Below are 24,415 nucleotides of genomic sequence, written 5' to 3'. Positions count from 1 at the left end.
TTTTATTTCATGTATACCCAGTGACATTGGTTTTGTTAATTCTTGGACAAACTGAGTATGGTAGCACTAATAGATTTTCTTTGGGATTTTTATTTGTTTTTTTGTTTTCCTTCTGGGTAATTGCATTTCTTTGAAATCTCTGTAAGGCTGTTTTCATTATTGCATTCACCTTGGATTTCTCACAAATCCTATTTAAGTCAACTTAGGAATTAATTTTAGGCAAAGTGACTTTTTACACTGAATATAATTATGGATTTGTGGACTTGATATAAATTCAAATAGGTCATATATTTCAGGGTAGACAAATTTCCACCTATGTTAATGTGGTGCCTTCATTTTAAGTTTAACATTGGTACAGCACTTATATGAACAAAGCAACAAAATATAGCTTAATGCTTTCATGTGCTTGATTGATATTTTTCATTTTATCCTTAGGGTGCAAGTCCCAGCACTCTTAAGGAGTTTTTGTGAGTGCTAGAAGGTCAGTAATTTGAATTATGGCCTGAATAAACACTGTTTGGTTCACTTGGTTTCAAAATCCCTTTATTTCCCCTATTGTAATTCATTAACTTTAAAGTACAAGTAAATTTTCTTTAAGGTGGATCTCTAACTTTGGATAACCCCTTTCCAGATCAGATATCAAACGTACAGACTGAAATCTGAAAATATATTTTATCAAAAAAAAAAAAAAAAAGAAAATATATTTTATCATTTGTATCTGTAGCCTAAAACATCCTCTTAGAGACTTCTAGATTTATTTTGTTGAAATTTTGTCTTAATTTTAGAAGTCTACATGGATACTCTAGTTTTAACATTTGAAATATTTGACACAAGTGTGAATGCTTCCCCTTCCCTTGCCCATGGCAGACATTGTTAATTAACTGTGGCATGCTTTCCTGCCAAGTCTTGGTGAATCCTTATCTGCCACAGAGCCCTTTTAAACACTGCTCCAGGAAGCTATTACTATGAGTTCAGAATTGGCAAATGTGAAACCTAATTACCATTACCACTATAATTGGTTTGACTGTGGTAGTAGCTATAAGTTGGATTCTCAGAGGTATCAGAATTTGGGAAAAATATATGTAACATTCTTTAATGAAACAAAAATAGAATATATTAACTATATTTCCAGATTGAATTGATCTATAACACCTTTACTGATATCTTTTTAACATTAAGTAATAGTAAACTAATGACTACTGTTTGTTGACTTCCAAGTATTGACCACCTGCTATGTGCCTAGCACTATGTTAGATGCTTCACATCATTATCTCATTCAATCCTTGTAATGATTTGCAAGGTAGGTATTATTATCCCTATTTTACAGATGAAAATTGGAGTCCAGAGATTTTAACATGTCCAGGGCTTGCCATTTGTCAGTGGCTGAAGCAGAATTAAGCTCAGGTTCAGTGGACTTTTAGCTTCTGGTCTTGTTACCTTATTGGCCTACTGCTTCTCAGTTTATATGATGGCTTATGATTTTTTTTGTAATAATGCTGTATAGGTATTTGCTGATTGAATCTATCTAGAAGTATGCTGGTCAACTCTATGAAGGTGTTTGCTGGCCAAGACTTAGATCTGTCTCTTGACTTGTCAAATAATTAACAAACTGCTTAAAGTAGCGGATATGTAGTTAAATTTTACAATTCTCCACGACACTGCAAATATATAATAAAATGATATAGCCCAAATTTCTTTGAGATGTTGGTACTGAGTGCGGACATACTCAGTAAATTTTGACTGGCTGATTAAATTATCAGGCCTTTAGGACTAATGTGAAAACGAAAGAGAATTTCTCCCTTAATTTTTTTGGATTTTTCAAAACAAACAATTTTCTGCCCTACGTAGGTAGAGGTAATTTTGGTGAAAGAAGAAAAAGACATTCTGCTCTGTTTTGGGTATCACCATACCACCATTATACTCATCCAGAATTAAACTGTGGTACTGTAGGTTTGTAAATGATTTTTGTGTTCTTACCTGTAAAATGGGGATAATAATAGTGTCTGTGTCATAAGATTTGGGGGAGATTTTAATTAGCCAATACACATTAACTCTAGTTCATCTTGATTATGGTATTTTTCTTAGGCCTATTATTTCCCTACATCAACAAGTCCTGTTGACTCTATGTCTTAAAAGAATCTGCATGGGATTACTTCTCTTTATTTCCACTACTAACACCCCAGTCCAAGCAGGCTGTATCATTTCTTGCCTGCTCTACTGCAGTAGTTTCTTTACTAGTCTCACTGCTTCCATTCTTGCAACTCACTACATAGAAGCTAGAATGATCTTTTAAAATATAAATCAAGTTTTGTTGTTTCCCCACTTAAAATCTTCCTATGGCTCCCTACTGTACTTAGTATAAAATTTAAATCCTTTACTCTGGCTTATAAATTTGATCTGGCCTCTCCTTGCTCTGTATGCTTTTTGCTACACCGGCTTTCTTTCTGATTTTAAAAACATCAAGCTGATTCCAACTTTAGGTCCTTTTCTCCGTCCTGTTCTATTCTCATCTGAAATGGTTTGTCTCCTTGCCTTCTACACTTTCTTACAGGTTAACTTTGAAGTCTCTTTCTTGCTTCTTTTTCCCCCTCCATTCCCTGTATCAAGCTATGAATAAATCCTGTTGGTTTTACCTTTAAGTATATTCAGAACCTGTTTACTTTTCACCACTTCTGCTGTACAAACACTTTACTCATGATCATCTCTGCTTGCTTTAATCCAGGAGCATCCTAGTGTGTCTGTTTCTACTACCTCTGCCCTACTGTACTTTTCATCTAGCAGATAGAGTAATGCTTTTTAGGAAATATTTTTTAGAACAGTTTTAGATTTAAAGAAAAATTGAGAAGACAGTACAGAGAATTCTCATATACCCTATACTCAGTTTCTGCCATTCTTAACCAGTTATATTACTATGGTACTTTGTTATAATTAATGAACTCATTGATGCATTAAGGTCAACTAAAATTTGTGGTTTATTTAGATTTCTTTACCTAATGTCTTTCTCTGTTCCAGGATACCCGTTACACTTGTTATGTCTTCTTAAGTTCTTGGCTGCTGAAGTTTCTCAAGACTTCTCTTGTGTTTGGCAGTTTTAAAGAATATTGGTCAAATGTTTTGTAGAATGCACCACTATTGGAATTTGTCTGATGTTTTTTTTTCATGGTTAGACTAAGATTTGGGGTTTTCAGAAGGAAGACCACAGAGATAAAGTGCCGTTTTTATCATATCCAGGGTATACAGTACCACCAACGTGATCTTACATCATCTAGTCCCCCATTACTTCCTTGATTCTGGCTCCTTGCCACTTTCTATGTCATAAATTCCAATCCCATTCATTAGGTCCTTGAAGTTTATTGAAGATACCAAGCTTGCTTCTGCCTCAGGGCCTTTTTTTTTTTTTGCTTCTTTCTGTAGCATTAGATGCACTTCCTCAAGGTGGCAGCATGGTTCACACCCCTGCTTCTAGTTTCTGCTCAACTGTTAAACCTTACCAGAGAGATTTTCATTAAACACTGTATAGAAAATAACATAGTACTCCCAATATTCTTTATTTCCTACCCTGCTTTATTGTCTCTTCAATTTATCTCTGTATGACATATATTTACTTTTCTAATTTATTATTTCCTTCCCCACCAATAGAATTTAGCTCCATGAAAGTATGAACTTTGTCTACTTTGTTCATTCCACTATCCCCAGCATCTAGAACCATGCCTGGCACATAGTAGATGCTCAACAAATATTTACAAAAGAATGATTATCCAAATTACTTTCTATAAATATTGTGTTCATTATACTCCCTAAGCAGTATATTGAAATGTTTATTTCACTGCATCTTATACAGCATTGAATGTTGTTTTTAAAAATGTTTGGTTGGTAAAAGTTGTTTCTTTTAAGTACATTTTGATAATTATTAGTAAGGGAAAGCTTACATATATTTTTAGTTATGGTTTTCTTTTGATGAATTGTTTCTTCATATTTCATAAGCTATTTTGGATTATATATGAGTCTATTATGTAGACTATTTTATATATGTAGCTATTAGTAGTATAGTGGGTACATGAAAATAACTTACTTTTCCTTCTTTAGGTTATTATAGTGACCACATCACCAAGTTCAACCTTCGTGCCCAACATTCTCTCCAAATCCCATAACTATGCAGCAGTCACTAAGCTTGTACCAACATCAGTCATTGCTTCCACAACCCAGAAGCCACCAGTGGTTATAACTGCTTCACAGTCCTCCCTGGTCAGTAGTAGCAGCAGTGGCAGCAGCAGTTCTACACCATCACCTATTCCTAATACAGTTGCAGTAACAGCTGTGGTATCTTCCACACCATCTGTGGTCATGTCAACAGTAGCACAAGGTGAGTAGTGATCCATTATGTAATTCTGTATGTGTGGTATATGGGAATTTTGAAAAAACAAAAACAAACAAACAAAAAAACCCATGTGCGTGTATTTTTCTGCTTTGGGTATGAAGATCCCTGCTTTTATACCAGAAATTACCACTTTCCTTCCGCCAGTTTGAGAATGTCAAGAAAATAGGTTACTCAATTTTCTTATATTAATTTACATGCTTACTCCAAGATTTTTTTTCCAATTGCATAGTACCTAGTCACTTAGGCAATTAGTATTCACAAAATGTATGTTAACTCTTCTCACAGCAAATTTCAAAGGCATAGGTAAATATCTTGAATATAATGAAGATTTTATTTATTTATTTTAAAAGATTTTTTATTATTTTTAAGTAATTTTTACACCAATGTGGGGCTTGAACATATAACCCTGAGATCAAGAGTCACATGCTCTATTGACTGAGCCTCTCAGGCACCCCCCTGAAGTTCTTAAATGAGGAACTTGAAATTAAAATGGACCTTTGAGCAACGTAGGGTTTAGGGGCAATGATCCCTGGCACAGTTGAAAATCCACATACAACTTTTGACTCCCTCAGAACTTAACTGCTAATAACCTACTTTTGACTGGAAGTCTTACCAATAACATTTGATACATTTTGTATGCTCTATCCATCATATACTGTATTCGTACAATCAAGTAAGCTAGAGAAGGAAAATGTTATTAAAATTATAAGAAAGAGAAAATACATTTCTCATACTGTACTGTATTTATTGTAAACATCTGTGTATCAGTGGGCCCCTGCAGTTCTGTGTTGTTAAGAGTCAACCATATTTTACTCAAGGTTCTTCAGGAGGAACATTACATATACAGCCTCTTCAGAATAAGGTACCCAGTGATAAGTGGGAGGAGAAAGAGGAAGATTTCAAGGACATGTCATTTGCCTTTTCTTCAGTTTCCCTAAGTTTTTCTGTATCGGTGGATGAAGGGAGATGTTAAGAGGAACTAAGTCTGAACTGAAGGACAATTGCTGCTTAATAATAGCAGAAGAAAGGAAACGTGGAAATCTCAATTCCATGTAAGCCTCAAATCAGTTCAGGTTTCTTTCATATCCTTGTGTTCCTCCCTATGAAGGGCAAATAGCACACTGTCAGCAATCTTCTTCTTAGTGTCGGTGAGTCTTAAGATGAGGATGTGAGAGAAGCATGTACTGAACAGAAATCATACGCATGGTTGGAGTCTATCAAAGGGAGCATAGAGACAACCTAGAACAGGACTTAGTATTAGTTTTCATTGAATTTTATTTGAATAGTACATAACTTAAGATAGAGTGGGACTTGAAAATATCCTAGTTTATGAACTAGTAGTGAATACAAGCACAAGAATAGGAAAACCACGTATTTTTCATAATTTGGTTTAATAATGTTTAGTATGTTCTCTATAACTATGTAGGCAAGGAGGAGGCTACGTAGATGCGATGCAGTCAGTATTCCTTTACTCTATAGCCCTAATGCTAGAATGTAAAAGCATCTGTCATTATTTCCTGGCTCTTATACCTATTTAATGTCTCAATGAATGATAGGAAAATAGCAGGCTTGAAATTTTCTTTTATTTGTTACTTTAATTTTTAAAAAACATTCTAAACTTTCTATTTGCACAGCAGTAAAGTATAGTTTACTTTAGTGTTATTAAAAATAGAAATAATTTTTATACAGAAAGTCTGTTGAAAATGTTGATTGCAAACATGATCCAAATTCACCATTTTAAAATTTGAAGGTGGGAGAAGGAAGGACTACCTCTCTTCTTACCTGAGTGACCCCTGTATCAGAACTGTTATCCACTGATAATCATTTTTCCCTTCCAGTACTCATCATACAGTTTGTTGAAGTTTTATTGAACTATTAGAAAGATTATTACTGTTCTTCCAAAGGAAGATATTATTTGAGATAAAAGGGTATTCTCTTGGCTACTAATGAAATATCTTTAGGCAAAATGAATATTCCATTCTTCTCTTTTTCACACTATTTTTTCTAGGTATCTTCTGAAACTCTGGTAATTTTGGACTTCCCTATTTTTTCCTTTGCTTCTTAGCATCCTGTATCTTTTTGAGCTTCAAGTTGTTATAGTGGAACTGAACAAGATATCTCAGGGGTTTCTTGAAAATTCACTGGAATTCAATAGAGCATGAGAACTATAAAAATAAACTCGTGGGTAGCCTGGGTGGCTCAGTGGTTTAGTGCCGCCTTCAGCCCAGGGCCTGATCCTGGAGACCCGGGATTGAGTCCCATGTCAGGCTCCCTGCATGGAGCCTGCTTCTCCTTCTGCCTGTGTCTCTGCCTCTCTTTCTCTCTCTCTCTCTCCCTCTCTCTCTCGCTGTCTCATGAATAAATAAATAAAAATCTTAAAAAAAAAAAAACCTTGTAATGCAGATACTCGGGGAAACAATAGGATTCTTTTGAGTCTTTGAGATATTTTATGTAGCTATTATTAGTGCTAAAAAATTAAGGCAATTCCTTTTAAAAAAAGGTAAATGTTAGTGGAAGTGGTAATCTACAGACCAGAGTTTTCATTCGGACTGTAGGGCTTCTGTAGCAGCTTTTGTGTGGCTAGCTGGGGAACAGGGACATTCAGTGTCTGCCTCTGTTGGGGACTAGAGACAGGCTGTTTTAGAGTTAATGTATCTGTCTCTGGTTATTCTTGTAGGGGTAGCTGGTGATAGAGGGGAAAGAGTCTTTTTTTTTTTAAGATTTATTTATTTATTAATGAGAGACAACAGAGAGAGAGAGAGACAGAGACATAGGCAGAGGGAGATGCATGCTCCTCACAGGGAGCTCGAAGCGGGACTTGATCCCAGATCCCAGGATCACGCCTGAAGGCAGATGCTCAACTGCTGAGCCACCCACGCGTCCCGGGAAAGAGTCTTAATACCAGTAACTTGGTAGGTGATTCCATGTTAATAGGTGTAGAGATGGTTCCAAAGGTATAGAGTTAGGGCAGGGGGGATTGTGTATAGTTGGCTCATCCTGTGGGAAGGAAAAAGAACCTCTTAATATTTCAAATATGGGAATTCTTAAAATTCTGATTAGAATAGTTATTTTGACTTTGTCATCTCAAAGTTTAAAGGATGATTTAATACATTTTTTATTATGGAAGATTCCAATCATATATAAGTAGAGAGACCAGTAAAATAAAACCTTATGTGCCCATTGCCCAGCTTAAGATATGGGCAATATATGGTCAGTCTTATTTCATCTATACATACTATTTCCATCCACACACCTTTAACCTATAATGTTTGGTAGCAGATCCCAAATACTATATAATTTCATCTATAAATACCTTATTATGTATCCTTAGAAAAAAGATCATAACTCACAATGCCACTATCATTAGAATTTTTAGCAATACTTTCTTGATGTAATAAAATACACAGATCCTATCCAAGTTTCCTTAAAAAACCATAAAAAAAATTCTTCTGCCATAAAAAAAAATGCCATAAAAAAATTCTTTTAATTGGGATCCAAAGTCCACACATTGATATAGTTATGTCTTTTTACTTAAGTCTCTCTTCCTTTTTTTTCCCTTGGCAATTTATTTGTTGAAGAAATCCGTCATTTTTCATGAGTTTCTTATAATCTAGATTTTACTGATTTTTATACTGATAGTGTGGTTTAACAAGTTCTCCTATTCCATGTAGTTCCATAAAACTGGTAGTTAAATCAGGAAGCTTGATCAGATTTAAGTCTGACTGTTTTTGGAGATAGGGGATTGAACTTTTCAAAAAAATTTTACTTACTAGAGAGAGAGAAAGCATAAGCAGGGGGGAGGGGCAGAGAGAGAGAGAGGGAGAGGGACAAACCCACTGCCCCCTGGATGGAGCTCAATTCCAGGACCCTGAGATCATGACCTCATCCAAAGTCAGACACTTAACCAGCTGAGCTACCCAGTGCCCTGGGATTGAACATTTTGTAGGTAGTATTGTGTACTTCCTGTTGCACACCTTAGGAGGCACATAATGACTGATTTGTCACTTTAATGATACTAACATTGATCAGTAGGTACAAGTATTACCAACTTTTTTTTTTTTTTAATAAAGATTTTATTTATTTATTCCTGAGAAACAGAGAGATAAAGAGGAGGGAAAGAGAGGCAGAGGAAGAAGCAGACTCCATGCAGGGAGCCCAACATGGGACTCGATCCTGGGTCTCCAGGATCATGCCCTGGGCTGAAGGCAGTGCTAAACCGCTGAGCCACCCAAGGCTGCCCTACCAACTGTTTTAATAGCTGTTGGTAGTCTTTGCCTAGGTCATTATTTTGTTAGTAGTTGCAAAATAAATTTTATCTTTATTTTCTTTATTTATTAGGTGGAATTCTTAAAGAAGAACTTTCCCTTATTACCATTAGTTACTCTGAGGTATAGTTCATATAGAAAAAGCAGGATAAATGCCTGAGTGTTTCTATTTATATGTTTTTAGATAATGAGTTGGTTCAGTGACCAGTGAAATTTTTATTCTCCATATTATTAAGATTTTTGGTATCTGTTAATCTATTGCAGATACTCTCTTGGTGCTCAAATTTTCCCATACATTCCACTGGGGGTCTCTTGAAGTTGGCTCCTAAATTCTTTTGACAAAACCACATTAATCCTTGATAGTCCTTATCTTGTGATACGACAGAATGTTCTGGATTCGTCTTACAGATTTTCTGCCCCAGATTTGGAGTTAGATTTTTTTTTTTTTTTTTTTTTTTTTTGGAGTTAGACATTTTTTTAAGGAGCTCTGACATCTTAGTGAGAAATGGTGCTTAAATATCACAATTTCTGGGTACTCTGGGGATTGTCATTATTACTGGATTAGTCATTGTTTCTAAATCTTTTCTGTGGACAGAACTATAGTCCTTTTTTTTTTTTTAAGGAAGAAATACATCATCAGTTCATACTGATATTATCAATTCCAATTTAGAATTTGGCGTTTTACTTCTTTGTTTTTCTGTTTGTATAATGTATCTTTGTTCTCCTTATACTGAAAATCCTGGTTTCTAACAATTAATAAAGTTATGTATTTGATTTATCTTATAACATAATAGTTTCAGAATAACAAAACTAATATGACTAACAATATGATTATTGAATAGAATTTAAGAGTTTATTATAGTTCTTAAGGTATTCTCACTAAGGAAAATAGTCAAACTACTGTTTTTTTTTTAAGATTTATTTATTTATTCATGAGAGATACAGAGAGAGAGAGAGGCAGAGACACAGGCAGAGGGAGAAGCAGGCTCCCCATAGGGAGCTCGATGTGGGACTTGATCCTGCATCCTGGGATCATGCCCTGAGCCTAAGGCAGATGCTCAACTGTGGGGCCATTCAGGCGTCCCAAAACTATTGTATTTTAAAGTCACCTGAAATAACTTCTTTCCCTGTAGTTAAGCTCTAATTTGGTATGCAGTTAGGTTACTTTGCGTAATTCTGTTTTGTTTCTACTGATTGCAATTTCAAAAATTTTTACTTAATGTATAATTTATAATTGCATAATGTATAATAAAAGTTCATTTTCCAAAGTCAAATCAACAAAACAAAATGTGTTCTGTGAAGTCTATCTTTGATTTGCAATTCTTATACCCTCTTTAGTTTTTCCCTGATTGGTAACCATTTTTTTTCCTTTAATTAGTTTTCTATTTATCCTTCCATTTTTTAAAATATGTAAGCACACATGTGTAAATATTATATATTTTCTTTGTTTGATAAAAGGTAACCTACACATATATATTGTGCACTTTAGTGTTAGGAAGAGATAATTTTTTTTTTTAAGATTTTATTTATTCATGAGAGACACAGGGAGAGAGAGGCAGAGACACAGGCAGAGGGAGAAGCAGGCTCCACACAGGGAGCCTGACATCGTACTCAATCCCGGGTCTCCAGGATCAGACCCTGGGCTGAAGGCAGCGCTAAACCGCTGAGCCAACCTGGGCTGCCCTGGAAGAGATAATTTTTAATTAGGTGTTTGTAAGTCTGGTGCTAGGAGTACAAAAAAAGTGATAGTTGAAATGTGTTTTATATGTATAGAGGGAAATAGTTTATTAGATGACTGCTTTGTATTTGATTCTTCCCCGATTTCCCTTATATATTGTATAGCCTTTATTACCTCTTAAATCTGTGCAACTCTTCTTGTTCCTCATAAGCCAAATAATACGCTGTTGTTCATTACACAGGTTGATTACCATGATGTTTGTATTTTTTATTCTACCTATTTCTCAGATAAATCCTTTTGCCATTGTCTTTTCTCATATTTTGGTGAGAGAAATTTTCTTTCATCTCATTCTTCTAATATTCTTTTGTGGACTTCATGAATTATTTACCCAATACTACAGTGAAATGTCTTCCACTGACCTTTATCTTCCCTCCTTGACCCCACTTCATCTGAGTAACATACTACTTTCAATTATATCCACTACTCCTGTTCTCTTCAGTGTATTGATTTTCTGTAGGCTCTCCCTGAATGCAGTTCTCATTTTCCACTTCTGTTTCATGAAATCCTTTGCTTATGAAATCCCCCAACCCTGTCAATTCAAGTGTGGTCCTTATTTAGCATCTAAATTTTTTAAAACATGAAAGTATTAAGAGATTAAATAATTATGGAGAACAAAAACCCATCAGTAATCCTACCACTGTATCACAATTAGCACTTTCCATTTTATGTATTAATTTCTTTTTACCCATGTGAATAAGTTTTTTATTTCTTTGGAATAAAAAAAACCCATATTGCATTTAGTATTATACTTTTTTCATATAACATTCTTCTATTTTTCTAAATTACCCTAATTATTTTCAATGCTATTTAATATTTTTATTACTATTGCAGTTTATTAAATTATTCTCTTAGTATTGTGTATTTAGAGTATTTACGATTTTGATATTATAGATTTATCTATAGCAAACATCTTTGTGAGTTTAATTGAACCCTCTCTTTTCTTAGAACCAGCTTTCAGGAACAGGATTACCAAGTCAGGGTGTTGGAATTTCTTTTTTTTTTTTTTTTTTTAAGATTTTATTTATTTATTCATGAGAGACACAGAGAAAGAGAGAGGCAGAAACACAGAGGGAGAAGCAGGCTCCATGCAGGGAGCCTGGGACTCCATCCCAGCTCTCCAGGATCATGCCCTGGGCTGAAGGTGGCGCCAAACCGCTAAGCCACCCAGGCTGCCCACGTTGGAATTTTTTATAGAGGTTGCTAAATATATATTTTAGCTCCCTGAACTTTATCATCTTAGAATATCTTACTAGTTTGTCCCCACCATCAAATCTTTGTTCCTCTGATTTATAGAAATTGGGTGGAGGGAGTATAATTTCTAGGATTAAAAAAAATTTTGAATGGCATACTGTTTAACCAGACAGTTGTTTAATATCTGTTTGTTTCTTTTAATCTCTATGAATACAAGACAAAACACAGGTAATATTCTTATAATTACCTATCTTCTTTCCCTTCAGTTATATGACTGTTTTGTTTGTTAGTTTGTTTGTTTGTTTTAATGTGTTTTAGGCTTCATTCTTTCTTTGGGGCTTGTGTTAAAACTCCCAAGTAGTTCATGTTTTTTTTTCAGAATTACCAGTGTAGCCAGAACTGTATTTTAAATTTCTCCAAATATGGCCTATTCTGTTTGCCTTCAGTGGTATTCATTGTAGCCTATTTATTCTTTTGGCATTCAGATGTTTAATTGTTACAGAGCCCTGGGTTATTAATCTGTAAATTGAATTGCAAAATTCAATAAGCAATTGAATGACTTTACATAAATCTGACAGAGCTATTGGTTTTTAATAAGAAAATTTATTATCTACTAAAACTGAAAGTCCAGAAGCAGAGAAATTCCAGTTAAGTTATATAGTAGCTCACTGGAGCCATCAAGTTTCTTTTTACCTTTCTTCTCTGCTTTCCTTGGTGTGTCAGCTCTTTTCTCAGTAGCTCACACCATGACTGCAGGATGAGTACAACAATTTCATACATCACATCCAGATATGACAGTGGGGACAGGAAAAAGAGACAGTCCCTTTTTGTGAGTCTCTCAGGAAAGAGAAAACCTTTCCCAGAAGTCCCTAGGAGATTTCCCTTATGTCTGTTGGCCACAACTGTGTCACACACCTTAGCCTAAAAATAGTTCCTGGTAAGAGGAATGGAACCATCATGACTGCCTTTGATCAATTAGAAATTGCTCTCTGGGGCTGGCCCCAGGCCAGTCCCTCCATAAAATAAATGGCAGTATCCAGGAAGGTGGATCCTTCTGAGGGGAGAAAACCCCTTCTGGGTTTTTTTTTTTTTTTTTTTTTTTTTTTTTTTTATTTTTTATTTTTTTTTTTTTTTTTTTTTCCTTCTGGGTTTTTGTTAGAAAGGACAAAAGGCAGAGGAGAAAGAAAATTAATCAGGCAACCAAGAATATATACTATATTAGATTATTTAATAAATGGTTTTAGAACAATTGACTTTTTATTTGGTCTTATACATGCCAGTGAGATTAAATAGGTTGATAGAATCTTCAACTATAATTGTGGCCTTGTGCATTTTTCTTTTCAACACTGTCAGTTTTGTCTCATGTCTTTTGATCTCTGTTATTAGGTGCATGCAGATTTAGGATTGTTGTCTTTTTTTTTTTTTTTTTTTTTAAGATTTTGTATATTTGAAAGAGAGAGACAGAGAGCACAAGTAGGGAAGAGAGAGAAAAGTAGGTTCCCCACAGAGCAGGGAGCCAGAAGTGGGACTCAATCCCAGGACACTGGGATCATGACCTGAACCAAAGGCAGATGCTTAACCATCCGAGTGCCTCAGGATTATTGTCTTTTTTAAGAAAATTGTTATTATTGAAGTATGGTTGACTTTTGTATCTTCTTGATGAAATCACCTCCTTTTTGTAAAGCATTGCTCTTTTTCTCTGGTAATACTTCTAGTTTTAATATCTTCTTTTCTGATACTAATGTAGCCATCCAACTTTCTTATACTGTTTGCACTATATATCTTGTTTCATCATTTTACTTTTAACCTGCCTGCCCTTTGTGTTTAAAATGCATCTCTTTGGTTGCATGGCTAGATTATTTATTTATTCATAAAGACACAGAGAGAGAGAGAGAGAGGCAGAGACACAGGCAGAGGGAGAAGCAGGCACCATGCAGAGAGCCTGACGTGGGACTTGATCCAGGGTCTCCAGGATCACGCCCTAGGCTGCAGGTGGCGCTAAACTGCTGCGCCACCGGGCTGCCCTTTTTAATACTTTATAACTAGTTGCTCTAGAGTTGGGTCTCAGCCTCCATGTTATGGATGTTTTGGGCCAGAATAATTCTGTGCCATGAGAGGCTAACCTGCACATTATAGGATGTTTAACAGCAGTTCTGATCTCTGCCTACTAGATACTGGTAGCCATAGGCTCTGTCATGACAATGAAAAATATCTCCAGTAGTTGCCACCTATGGAGGTTAGGAGTAAGGTGCCCTAGAACTCAGCTCTAGAGCTTACATTATACATTTTTAATTTATAGTAGTCTGTCTTGAAGTAATAATACCACTTCCCATATTGTGTTAGAATCTTAGAATAAGTACACTGCTATTTTCTCTCTCTCATCCTGTACTATGGTTGTCTTGCTTTTTAATTCTATATGTTGTAACCCCACATTGCATTGCTATTTTTGCTTTAAACAATTTTCTTTTAAAGATAGAACAAAAGAGGAGTAAAAAGTCTTTTATATTTACCAAGCTCTCATCTTGTAGTTTTCCTAGTCTAGCCCTGGGATCAGTCATTTTTCAGACGAACCCTGATTCCTTTTAGTGGAAAGTAAGAATTAGCTAGAATCTGGGTGCTAGATATGCTACTGCTATGTTACATTTGTGTGTATATATATGCATGCACACACATGTACATCTATACACACTCATATTTATATTTGTATTCTGTATGTCAAAAACTGTGGGTTCCTACTGATATATCTAATTTCAATTAAACAACTCTAATTTTCTCCTTTTCCTTCATTGACAGTGAAAAACCTAAATTCCATTATCTTTCATATAGTTACTTATCAGTTCCCTACAATGCAACTAATCTGTCGTTGTTGCTGTTGCCGCCACCTTCATGCAGATGCCTTCTTCACTCAGGCTCTGACATCCTGCAGACTCCTCCATCACCCCACCAGTTTCTGACACCCTCCTCACATCACCCTATTGCATGGATGCTAGTCTCACCCTTCTTAGCTTTGACACCCATGGCAGGCTGCCCTCCCACCAAGAAGGTCTTCTCACTTAGTTTGGATTCTGATACTACCTTAGCCATTTCTTCCAGTGGATACTCTGCTCAAGTTTTGAGACTCTGTTAGGTGGCTTATGGTCATGGAACTCTTACTTGGGCTCTAACTCTATATGCATGCTGTCCCCTGAGTTTCTCCACCATGGACACCCCTCCTCATCTTACTCTGATTCCTGTGCTAGCCCAGTTTCTGCAGTGGGCTCTGACATTTCATGCTAAGCCACTCTTCTGCTTAGCTGCCTAGTTGCTTATCTTGCTTTGTACCAGCTGACAGCTTTAGTGCTGAATTGTTGGGGAAACAAAGGGCAAAAGGAAGAGGACCTTTTACTGGTTAAAACAAAAATAGCCTTCATTACTATTTGTAATAATAGATTTGGACAATTATTTGATTATCTTCTCTTGAAACCCTTCTGAAGGTAGGGACTGTTTCATGGATACAGTATAGGTTCCCAAGGATCTAGCATAAAGTATATGCTCAGGAAATTTTTACTAAATGAACAAATACTCAGGTTAAGTACTTCAGTCAGATCATACCACTGTTAATGTGTTTATGTGTTGAAGGCATGACTTGAACCTAGTTCTGATTCTAAAGTTACCTGACTGCTTTTACATCAGATACTTTTACTATAAAAACCTACATGGAGAACAGAGGGAATTTCCCATGTGCACAATTTATCTCAGTTAATACAGGAGTTCATTATAAATTCAGTATAAAGGTGAAAACTTTTAAATAGTTTAAAAATAATATCTTTCCCTTGTAAAAAACTTTATACTCATTGAGTCATAAAATGTTGGTGCATAACGGGGCTCCTGAGATAATCTAGTTCAGCACAACTTAGCAGTATAACACACACATGTCACTAAAATACGAGTATTTGCAGAGGGGTAGGGTTGGGTGAGGTGAGAGAATCTTTAGGGCATGGAGAATTCAACAGGTGAAGGCACTGAGGCCCTGGGCATCAGATGAATTCTTAAAGTTTCTTTTCCGTGTTTATAATTCTCCAGAAACATTTTATGTAGGAATGTGATACTTAAAATTTTTTCGTTAAAAAATAATAAAATAAAATTTTTTCTATAGTACAATGTAATTGTCATAATGGGGGTGTGGAAGTAGAAGGTGTGAAATAGCCTAAGAATTTAACAGGCTATTAATTTATAAGTCTCATTTTGGCAGTGGCTCAAAAAGTTGATGAGTTACATTTCAGGTTGTTAGGAAAATTAAATCATTTACAGATAAATAGTTTGTGTTGTTGAAGAATTATAAGAAAATTACCAATAAAATATCTGGGAGAGGGAAGAATTTCTCTCAAATTCATTCATCTTTAGTGGAAGTTACTGGTACTCCTTACCTAGTGCTAGTATTAGCATTGCCCTGAGAAGCAATGTCTTAATACCTTATGTCATCAGAATTGTTTTGCTGTAGATGTATTGAGTATGCCCACTTGTAATTTTCCACGGATTACTTAATGACCCAGTTAGTGTTCTCAAGAAATGACTTTAAGTTATAGATCATTAGAAATGAAATCTAAAAAAATTATTTTGCCATGCTGAATAGTTCAAAAGATGAATGTTTCAATGTGAAATATTTTCTCATGCCTTGTTTAAATTGACTTCTTGGAACCTGAAAAGTAATATTTTAAAAAATGGATTACAAATAAGATTCAAAATTTAGTGTGCTTTGTTCTTACATTATTCACATTAAACCTATAATTCCTAACAGGAAATTCATTGAGAGACGTATCCTTCCTGATATTTTATCTCTTCCCTCTGTTTTCCAAGGGAAAATCAATTTTTTTGAGTATGAAAGCAATCATGCCTCCTTTGCAAAGTTTGAGGACTGTATATCAGATATATAAAATACCACATATTATTTTTTTAAAAAAACACCACATATTATATATGACATTTAACAGGTGCTCAATCATTGGTTCTATTGATTTACCTAGTCTTTATCATCATCTATAAGAAGTAGCGTTAAAGTATGCTTTACTATTAAATAAATTCTTTTCCTCTTACTCTTCTGCAGGAGTATCTACATCAGCGATCAAAATGGCATCAACCAGACTTCCTTCTCCTAAAAGTTTAGTGGGTGCCCCAACTCAGATTCTTGCACAGTTTCCTAAGCAGCATCAACAGTCTCCTAAACAGCAGTTACATCAAGTGCAGCAACAGACCCAGCAACAGGTGGCTCAGCCTGCTCCAGTATCTCATCAGCAACAGCCTCAGCAATCTCCTTTGCCACCTGGTATCAAGCCTACTATTCAAATCAAACAGGAGTCAGGTAACTGGAAAATGTTTACAAGATGTAATTCTTTCCCATTCACTACTTCTCTGAAGACTGTGAGTATATATGGATATACAGTTTCCTCAAGCAACAGAGTTTCAATTCCAAAATATATTTTGAGAGCCTCCTGTTGGACATACGTATATAGAAAGAACTGGAATTTTGGAATAGAAATGAGAGAAAAAAGCAATTTGCTCAGCAGGAGCAGTTATTTTTAGTGAATCCTCCAGGGAGATAAGGAAGCTAAGGAAGCAAACACAGGTTTTAGAATTATACTCTGGACAGATTGGGGTTATAGAAAGTAGGTGGTTGAAAAATTATTCTGGAGAGTTTTGTGTTAGAATGCTATATTATGAACTTGGCATAAAACTGTATGGGCAGAGGTGCTAAGATTATAGGACACTGTATACAATGATGGAGTTTGTGGAATAACAATTTAGAAGTTTATTGAAAACATCTGAGTGGCTCAGTTGGTTCAGTGTCTGCCATCATCAGGTCATGATCCTGTGGTCCTGGGACCAAGCCCCACTTTGGGCTTCCTGCTCAGCGGGCAGCCTGCTTCTTTCTCTCTCTCTGCAGTTCCTTCTGCTTTATGCACTTGCTCTCTCTCTCACCTTCTCTCTGTCAAATAAATAAATAAACATAATCTTTAAAAAAAGTCATCTTCAGCTTCTGAGGAAGCAGGACACTCAGTGGAAGCTATTCATAAAAGTATTGAATAGAAAAGCAGGTAGGATGGGGTTTCAAACACAAGGTAATTTAAAAGACTCTTAATATACTTAATATCTTTAAGAAATAAAAATGGATTTTTTCTTCCTTCAATGAATATGAACTTTTATTGGTGATAAAAGAAGCATTTGGAAGATGGTGACATTTTCAGCTTTGTTTGGTTTTGTTTTTTGATAGAAACATTTTATTTAGTTTTTGAGAAACGATTGACATATAACATTGTATTACTTATAGATGTACAACATAATGATTTATTTATATATTTCAAAATGATTACAGTAAGCTTAGTTAACATCCAGTATCACACATAGTCACACTTTTTTTTTTTTATAATGAGAATATTTAAGATTTATTCTGTAAGCCACTTTCTGATATAGTATTGTTAACTATAGTCACCATACTGGTGTGTTACGTTCTCAAGATTTATTTGTTTTGTAGCTGGAATGTTATACCTTTTGACCACCTTTACCCATTTTGGCCAGTCCTCCACCCTCGGCCTCTCACAGCTACCAATATTCTTTGTATCTGTGAATCCTTTTTTTATTTGTTTTTTTAGATTCTACATGTAAGTGAGATTATACAGTATGTGTCTTTGTCTGTCTTACCTATTTCACTTAACAGAAAGCCCTCAAGGTCCATCCATGTTACTGGAAATGCCAGGATTTCTTTCTTTCTTGCAGTTTTTTTTTTTTTTAAGATTTTATTTATTCATGAGAGACACAGAGAGAGAGGCAGAGACACAGGCAGAGGGAGAAGCAGGCTCCATGCAGGGAGCCCGACGTGGGACTTGATCCCGGGTCTCCAGGATCACGCCCTGGGCTCAAGGCGGCGCTAAACTGCTGAGCCACCCGGGCTGCCCCATTTTTGCAGTTTTTATTTTAACTTGTTACTTAACATACAGTGTTATATTAGTTTCAGGTGTATAATACAGTGATTCTATAATTCCCTTGTATCACTGGGTAGCTCATCACAAGTACACTCCTTAATCACCATTACCTGTTTAACCCATCTCCCCATCCCCCTCCCCTCTGGTAACCATCAGTTTGTTCTCTGTAGTTAAGAGTCTGTTTCTTTTTCTTTTTTTCTTTTTTTTTTAATTTAAAGATTTATTTATTTATTCATGAGAGACACAGACTGAAAGAGAGAAGCAGAGACATAGGCAGAGGGAGAAGCAGGCTCTTTGAAGAGAGCCCAATGTGGGACTCAATCCCGGATTCTGGTTTCATGACCTGAGCCAAAGGCAGGCACCCAACTGGGAGCCACCCAGGCATCCTTAAGAGTCTGTTTCTTAGTTTCTCTCTCTCTCTCTCTCTCTCTCTCTCTCTCTCTTTTTCCCTTTGCTTATTTGTTTTGTTTCTTAAATTTCCACATTTCAGTGAACCTACAGTATTTGTCTTTCTCCAACTGACTTTGTTTAGCATTATATTCTCTAGCTCCCTTCATGTTGTTCTAAATGACAAGATTTCATCTTTCATTATGGCCAAATAATATTCGTGTGTATGTGTGTGTGTGTGTATCACATCTTCCTTATTCATTCATCTATCTATAGACACCTTGGCTGCTTCCATAGTTTAGCTATTGAAAATAATGCTGCAGTAAACACCAGGGGTACCTTTATCACTTCAAATCAGTCGAGATTGTTGCATCATAGGGTAGTTCTGTTTTTAACTTTTTGAGAATCCTTGTAACCTCCATACTGTCTTCCATGGTGGTTGCACCAGTTTGCATTGCCACCAACAGTGCATGAGGCTTCCTTTTTCTTCACATTCTTGCCAACACCTGTTGTTTCTTGTGGTTTTGATGTTAGCCATTCTGACAGGTGTGAGGTGATATCTCATTGTAGTTTAGATTTGCATTTCCTTGAGGATAGGTGATGATGAGCATCTTTTCATATGCCTGTTGGCCATCTGGATGTCATCTTTGGAGGAGTATTTGTTCATGTCTTCTGCCCATTTTTTAAATTGGATTATTTGTTTTTTGGGTGTTGAGTTTTATAAGTTCTTTATATAATTTGGATATTAACCCTTTATCAGATATGTCATTTGCAAATATCTTCTCCCATTCCGTAGGTTGCCTTTCAGTTTTATTGATGTTTCCTTCACTATTTAGAAGCTTTTTCTTTTGACGTAATTCCCAAGTTTATTTTTGCTTATTGTTTCCTTTGCCTCAGAAGACATGTCTGGAAAAAAGTTGCTAGAGGCAATGTCAGAAAAGTTACTGTTTTCCCTTCTAGGATTTTTATAGTTTCAGGTCTCACATTTAGGTTTGTAATCCATTTGAATTTATTTTTATGTATAGAAAATGATCCAGTTTCTCTCCTTCTCTCCCTCTCCCTCTCTCTCTCCCTCCCTCTTTTTTTTTCTTTTTTTAAAGATTTTATTCATTCATTCATGAGAGACAGAGAGAGAGACGCAGAGACACAGGCAGAGGGAGGAGCAGGCTCCATGCAGGGAGCTCGACATGGGACTCGATCCTGGATCTCCAGAATCAGGCCCTGGGCCAAAGGCGGCACTAAACCGCTGAGCTACCTGGGCTGCCGTCTCTCTCTTTTTTTTTTTTTAAGATTTTATTTATTTGAGATAGAGCCAGTGAGAGACAGAGCATAAGCAGAGGGACAGAGGGAGAAGCAGGTTCCCCACTGAGCAGGGGGCCTGACATGGGGCTCCGTCTCAGAACTCTGGAATCATGACCTGAGCTGAAGGTAGATGGTAAACCAATTGAGCCACCCAGTTGCCCCAAAGTAGTCCAGTTTCATTCTTTTGCATGTTAATGTCCAGTTTTCCCAATACCATTTTTTCAAGAGAGTTTTTCCCATAGGATATTCTTTCCTGTATTGTCAAAGGTTAATTAACCAACTAATTGTGAGTTTATTTTTGGATTTTTTTGTTCTGTTCCATTGATTTATGTGTCTGTTTTTATGCCAGTTCCATACTGCTTTGATAACTATAGCTTTGTGATATAACTTGAAGTCTGGGGGATCCCTGGGTAGCTCAGCGGTTTGGTGCTTGCCTTTGGCCCAGGGCGTGATCCTGGAGTCCCGGGATCGAGTCCCGCGTCGGGCTCCCGGCATGGGGCCTGCTTCTCCCTCTGCCTGTGTCTCTGCCTCTCTCTCTCTCTCTCTCTGTGTCTATCATAAATAAATAAATAAATCTTTAAAAAAAATAACTTGAAGTCTGGAATTGTAATGCCTCCAGCTTTGCTTTTCTTTTTCAAGATTGCTTTGGCTATTTGGGGCCTTTTGATTCCATACCAATTTTAAGAGTTCTAACACTGTGGAAAATGCTAGTGGTATTTTGCTAGAGATTGCATTAATTGTGTAGAATACTTTGGGTAGTATAGACGTTTTAACAATATTTTTTCTTTCAATCCATGAACATAGAATATCTTCCCATTTCTTTGTGTCATCTTCAATTTCTTTGATTAGCGTTTTACTGTATTCAGAGTACAGCTTTCAAAATACAGCTCTTTTACCTCTTTGGTTTTATTCCTCATTGCTTTGGGGGCAACTATAAATGGGATTGTTTTCTTAATTTCTTTTTTGCAGGTTCATTATTGGTGTATAGAAATGCAACAGATTTCTGTACATTGATTTTGTATCTTGTGAATTTACTGACTTTATTTATTAGTTCTAGCAGGTTTTTTTTTTTAGTCTTCCAGGTTTACTATATAGTGTCATGTCATCTGCCAATAGTTAAAGTTTGACTTCTTCCTTACCAATTTAGATGCCTTTTTTTCTTTTTGTTCTCTGATTGCTGTGGCTAGGACTTCCAGTGATAAAAGTGGTGAGGGTAGACATCCTTGTCTTGTTCCTGAGCTTAGTGGGAAAGCTCTCAGATTTTCCCCATTGAGAATGATCTTTTCTGTGGGTTTTTCATAGATGGCCTTTATTATATTGAGGTATGTTCCCTCTAAATGTACTTTGTTGAAGGCTTTTATCATGAATGATTGTTGTACTTAAATGCTTTTTCTGCATCTACTGAAATGATTATATGGTTCTTCTTTCTCTTATTCATGTGATGTATCACGTTGATTTACAACTGTTGAATCACCCTTGCAAACCAGGAGCAAATCCTGCTTGGATGGTGGTGAATGATTTTGTTAATATGTTATTGGATTCAGTTTGCTAGTATGTCGTTGAAGATTTTTGCATCTGTGTTCATTAGAAATATTGGCCTATAGTAGTTTTTTTTTTTCTGATATCTTTACAGTTTTGTTATTAGGGTAATGCTTGTCTTATCCCAAAAATGAATTTTTAATCATCTCTTGAACAGCAGGGGTGGGAGATACTAAAAAATTTCTAGTGAGCAAGGTATGGTTAATTATACAAAATCTAATATGACTATTAAAACCTGTATGATATTATATATTCATTGTGTTGTTTGAATTCTTTTTTTAAGGTTTTATTTAGTCATGAGAGACTCATGAATAATAAATAACAATAATAACAATAACAATAATAAGCAGGCTCTATGTAGGAGCCTGATGTGGGACTTGAGGAACTCAGGGAAGAAGACGCTCAACTGCTGAGCCACCCAGGCATCCTTGGATTCTCTTTTACTCTGTGTGAAAATACTTATAAAAGCTTTTCTAGATTGACTGAAAACCTCAGTTTTCTAACCTTATTATTCCCATACATCTTAAGTTCCTCAGTTGTAGAGTCTCGTTTCATGACTACTTTAAGAACTCTAGCCATCATAGTTATAGGAGGAGTATGTTATTAATAAAATCCCAATAATAGCTCTAGGTTTTTCTCTCACAGTAGATTTTGATTCAGTCTTGTTTATCAGTTTTTCTTTTTTAGAAAGCATTTAAATTCGGGCAGCCTGGGTGGCTCAGCAGTTTAGTGCCTGCCTTTGGCCCAGGGCGGGATCCTGGTGTCCGGGGATCAAGTCTGGCATCAGGCTTCCTGCATGGAGCCTGCTTCTCCCTCTGCCTGTGTCTCTGCCTCTCTCTCTCTGTCTCTCATGAATAAATAAATTAAAAAAAATGTTTTTTAATTAAAAAAATTTAAATTCAATTAATTAACATATACTATATTATTGGTTTCGGAGGTAGAGGTCACTGAATCATCAGTTGCATATAATACCCAGTGCTCATTACATCACATGCCCTCCTTAATGTCCATCACATTGTTATCTCATTCCCCTACCTCTTTCCCCTCCAGCAACCCTCAGTTTGTTTCCTATGATTAAGAGTCTCTTATAGTTTCTCTCCCTCTCTGATTTTTTAAAAAATATTTTATTTATTTATGAGAGACACACACGGAGAAAGAGAGAGAGAGAGAGGCAGAGGGAGACACAGACTCCATGCAGGGAGCCCGACATGGAATTCGATCCCGGGTCTCCAGGATCACGCCCTGGGCTGAAGGCAGCGCTAAACCACTGAGCCACCAGGGCTGCCCTCCCTCTCTGATTTTGTCTTGTTTAATTTTCCTCTTTTCCCCTATGTTCCTCTGTTTTGTTTCTTAAATTCACAGATGAGTGAGATCATATGATAACTGTCTTTCTGTGATTGACTTAATTTCATTTGGCATAATACCCTCTAGTTCCATCCACATCATTGCAAATGGCAAGACTTCATTTTATTCTTGATGGCTGAGTAGTATTCCATATCTCTATATCTGTATCTGTATATATATCTATACACACACACACACATACACCACATCTTTATCCATTTATCTCTCAGTGAACATCTGGGCTCTTTCCATAGTTTGGCTATTGTGGACATTGCTGCTATAAATATTGGGGTACAGGTGTCCCTTTGAATCACTACATTTGTGTCTTTGGGTTAATCCCTAGTAGTGCAATTGCTGGGTCATAGGGTAGCTCTATTTTCAACTTTTTGAGGAACCTCCATACTGGTTTCCATAGTGGCTGTACCAGTTTGCATTCCTACCAACAGCGCTAGAGGGTTCCCTTTTCTCCACATCCTTGCCAACATCTGTCATTTCCTGACTTGTTCATTTTAGCCATTCTGAGGTAGTGTGAGGTAGTATCTCATTGTGGTTTTGATAGTATTTCCCTGATGCTAAGTGATGTGGAGCATTTTTTCATGTGTCTGTTGGCCATTTGTATGTCTTTGGAGAAATGTCTCTTCATGTCTTCCGCCCATTTCTTGATTGGATTATTTGTTCTTTGGGTTTCAATTTGATAAATTCTTTATAGATTTAGGATACTAGCCCTTTATCTGATGCGTCATTTGCAGATATCTTCTCCCATTCTGTAGGTTGCTTTTGGTTTTGTCAACTGTTTCCGTTGCTGTGCAAAAGCTTTTTATCTTCATGAAGTCCCAGTGGTTAATTTTTGTCTTTTCTCCATGTTTTATTTTCATTTCATTTCATTTCATATGAAATGAGTTTGAACAACTATTATATGTTTCAGAATCCTTGTATTTCATTTTTTGTGTTCAGTTTTATTCATCGTCCATATTTCTACTGTGATATTTTTCTCATCAGTTTCTGAGAATTTTATTTTATTTATTTAATTTTTTAAAAAAGATTTTATTTGTTTACTCATGAGAGATACAGAGAGAAATGCAGAGACATAAGCAGAGGGAGAAGTAGGCTCCTTGTGGTGAGCCTGATGCGGGACTTGATCCCAGAAACCCAGGGATCATGACCTGAGCGGAAGGCAGACGTTCAACCACTGAGACACCCAGGCATCCCGAGAATTTTTTTATATCAGGATAATTGGCAAGCCCTTTGTGCAAATCTCATGATTTGCAGAGATTTTCTTCCCAGTTTGTTTGTTGTTGACTTTATTTACAGGGAC

The 24,415-nt window shown here is 36.1% G+C and overlaps 1 protein-coding gene across 13 annotated transcripts in view; it reads left to right on the top strand.

Annotated features, from left to right (window-relative positions):
• Positions 1–24,415, top strand: part of EMSY (EMSY transcriptional repressor, BRCA2 interacting) — a 90,358-nt gene that overhangs the window by 23,030 nt on the left and 42,913 nt on the right. For all 13 annotated transcript variants that reach the window (XM_038568570.1, XM_038568558.1, XM_038568567.1 and 10 more), the window contains 2 exons: positions 4,087–4,363; positions 16,656–16,910. In XM_038568570.1, coding sequence (XP_038424498.1) covers positions 4,087–4,363; positions 16,656–16,910 — 532 coding nt within the window. The remainder of the gene's footprint in view (positions 1–4,086; positions 4,364–16,655; positions 16,911–24,415) is intronic.

The sequence above is a fragment of the Canis lupus genome, chromosome 21 (genome assembly GCF_011100685.1).
Source record: "Canis lupus familiaris isolate Mischka breed German Shepherd chromosome 21, alternate assembly UU_Cfam_GSD_1.0, whole genome shotgun sequence".
Classification (NCBI taxonomy): Eukaryota; Metazoa; Chordata; class Mammalia; order Carnivora; family Canidae; genus Canis; species Canis lupus.
This window is presented reverse-complemented; position numbering and strand designations above follow the sequence as displayed.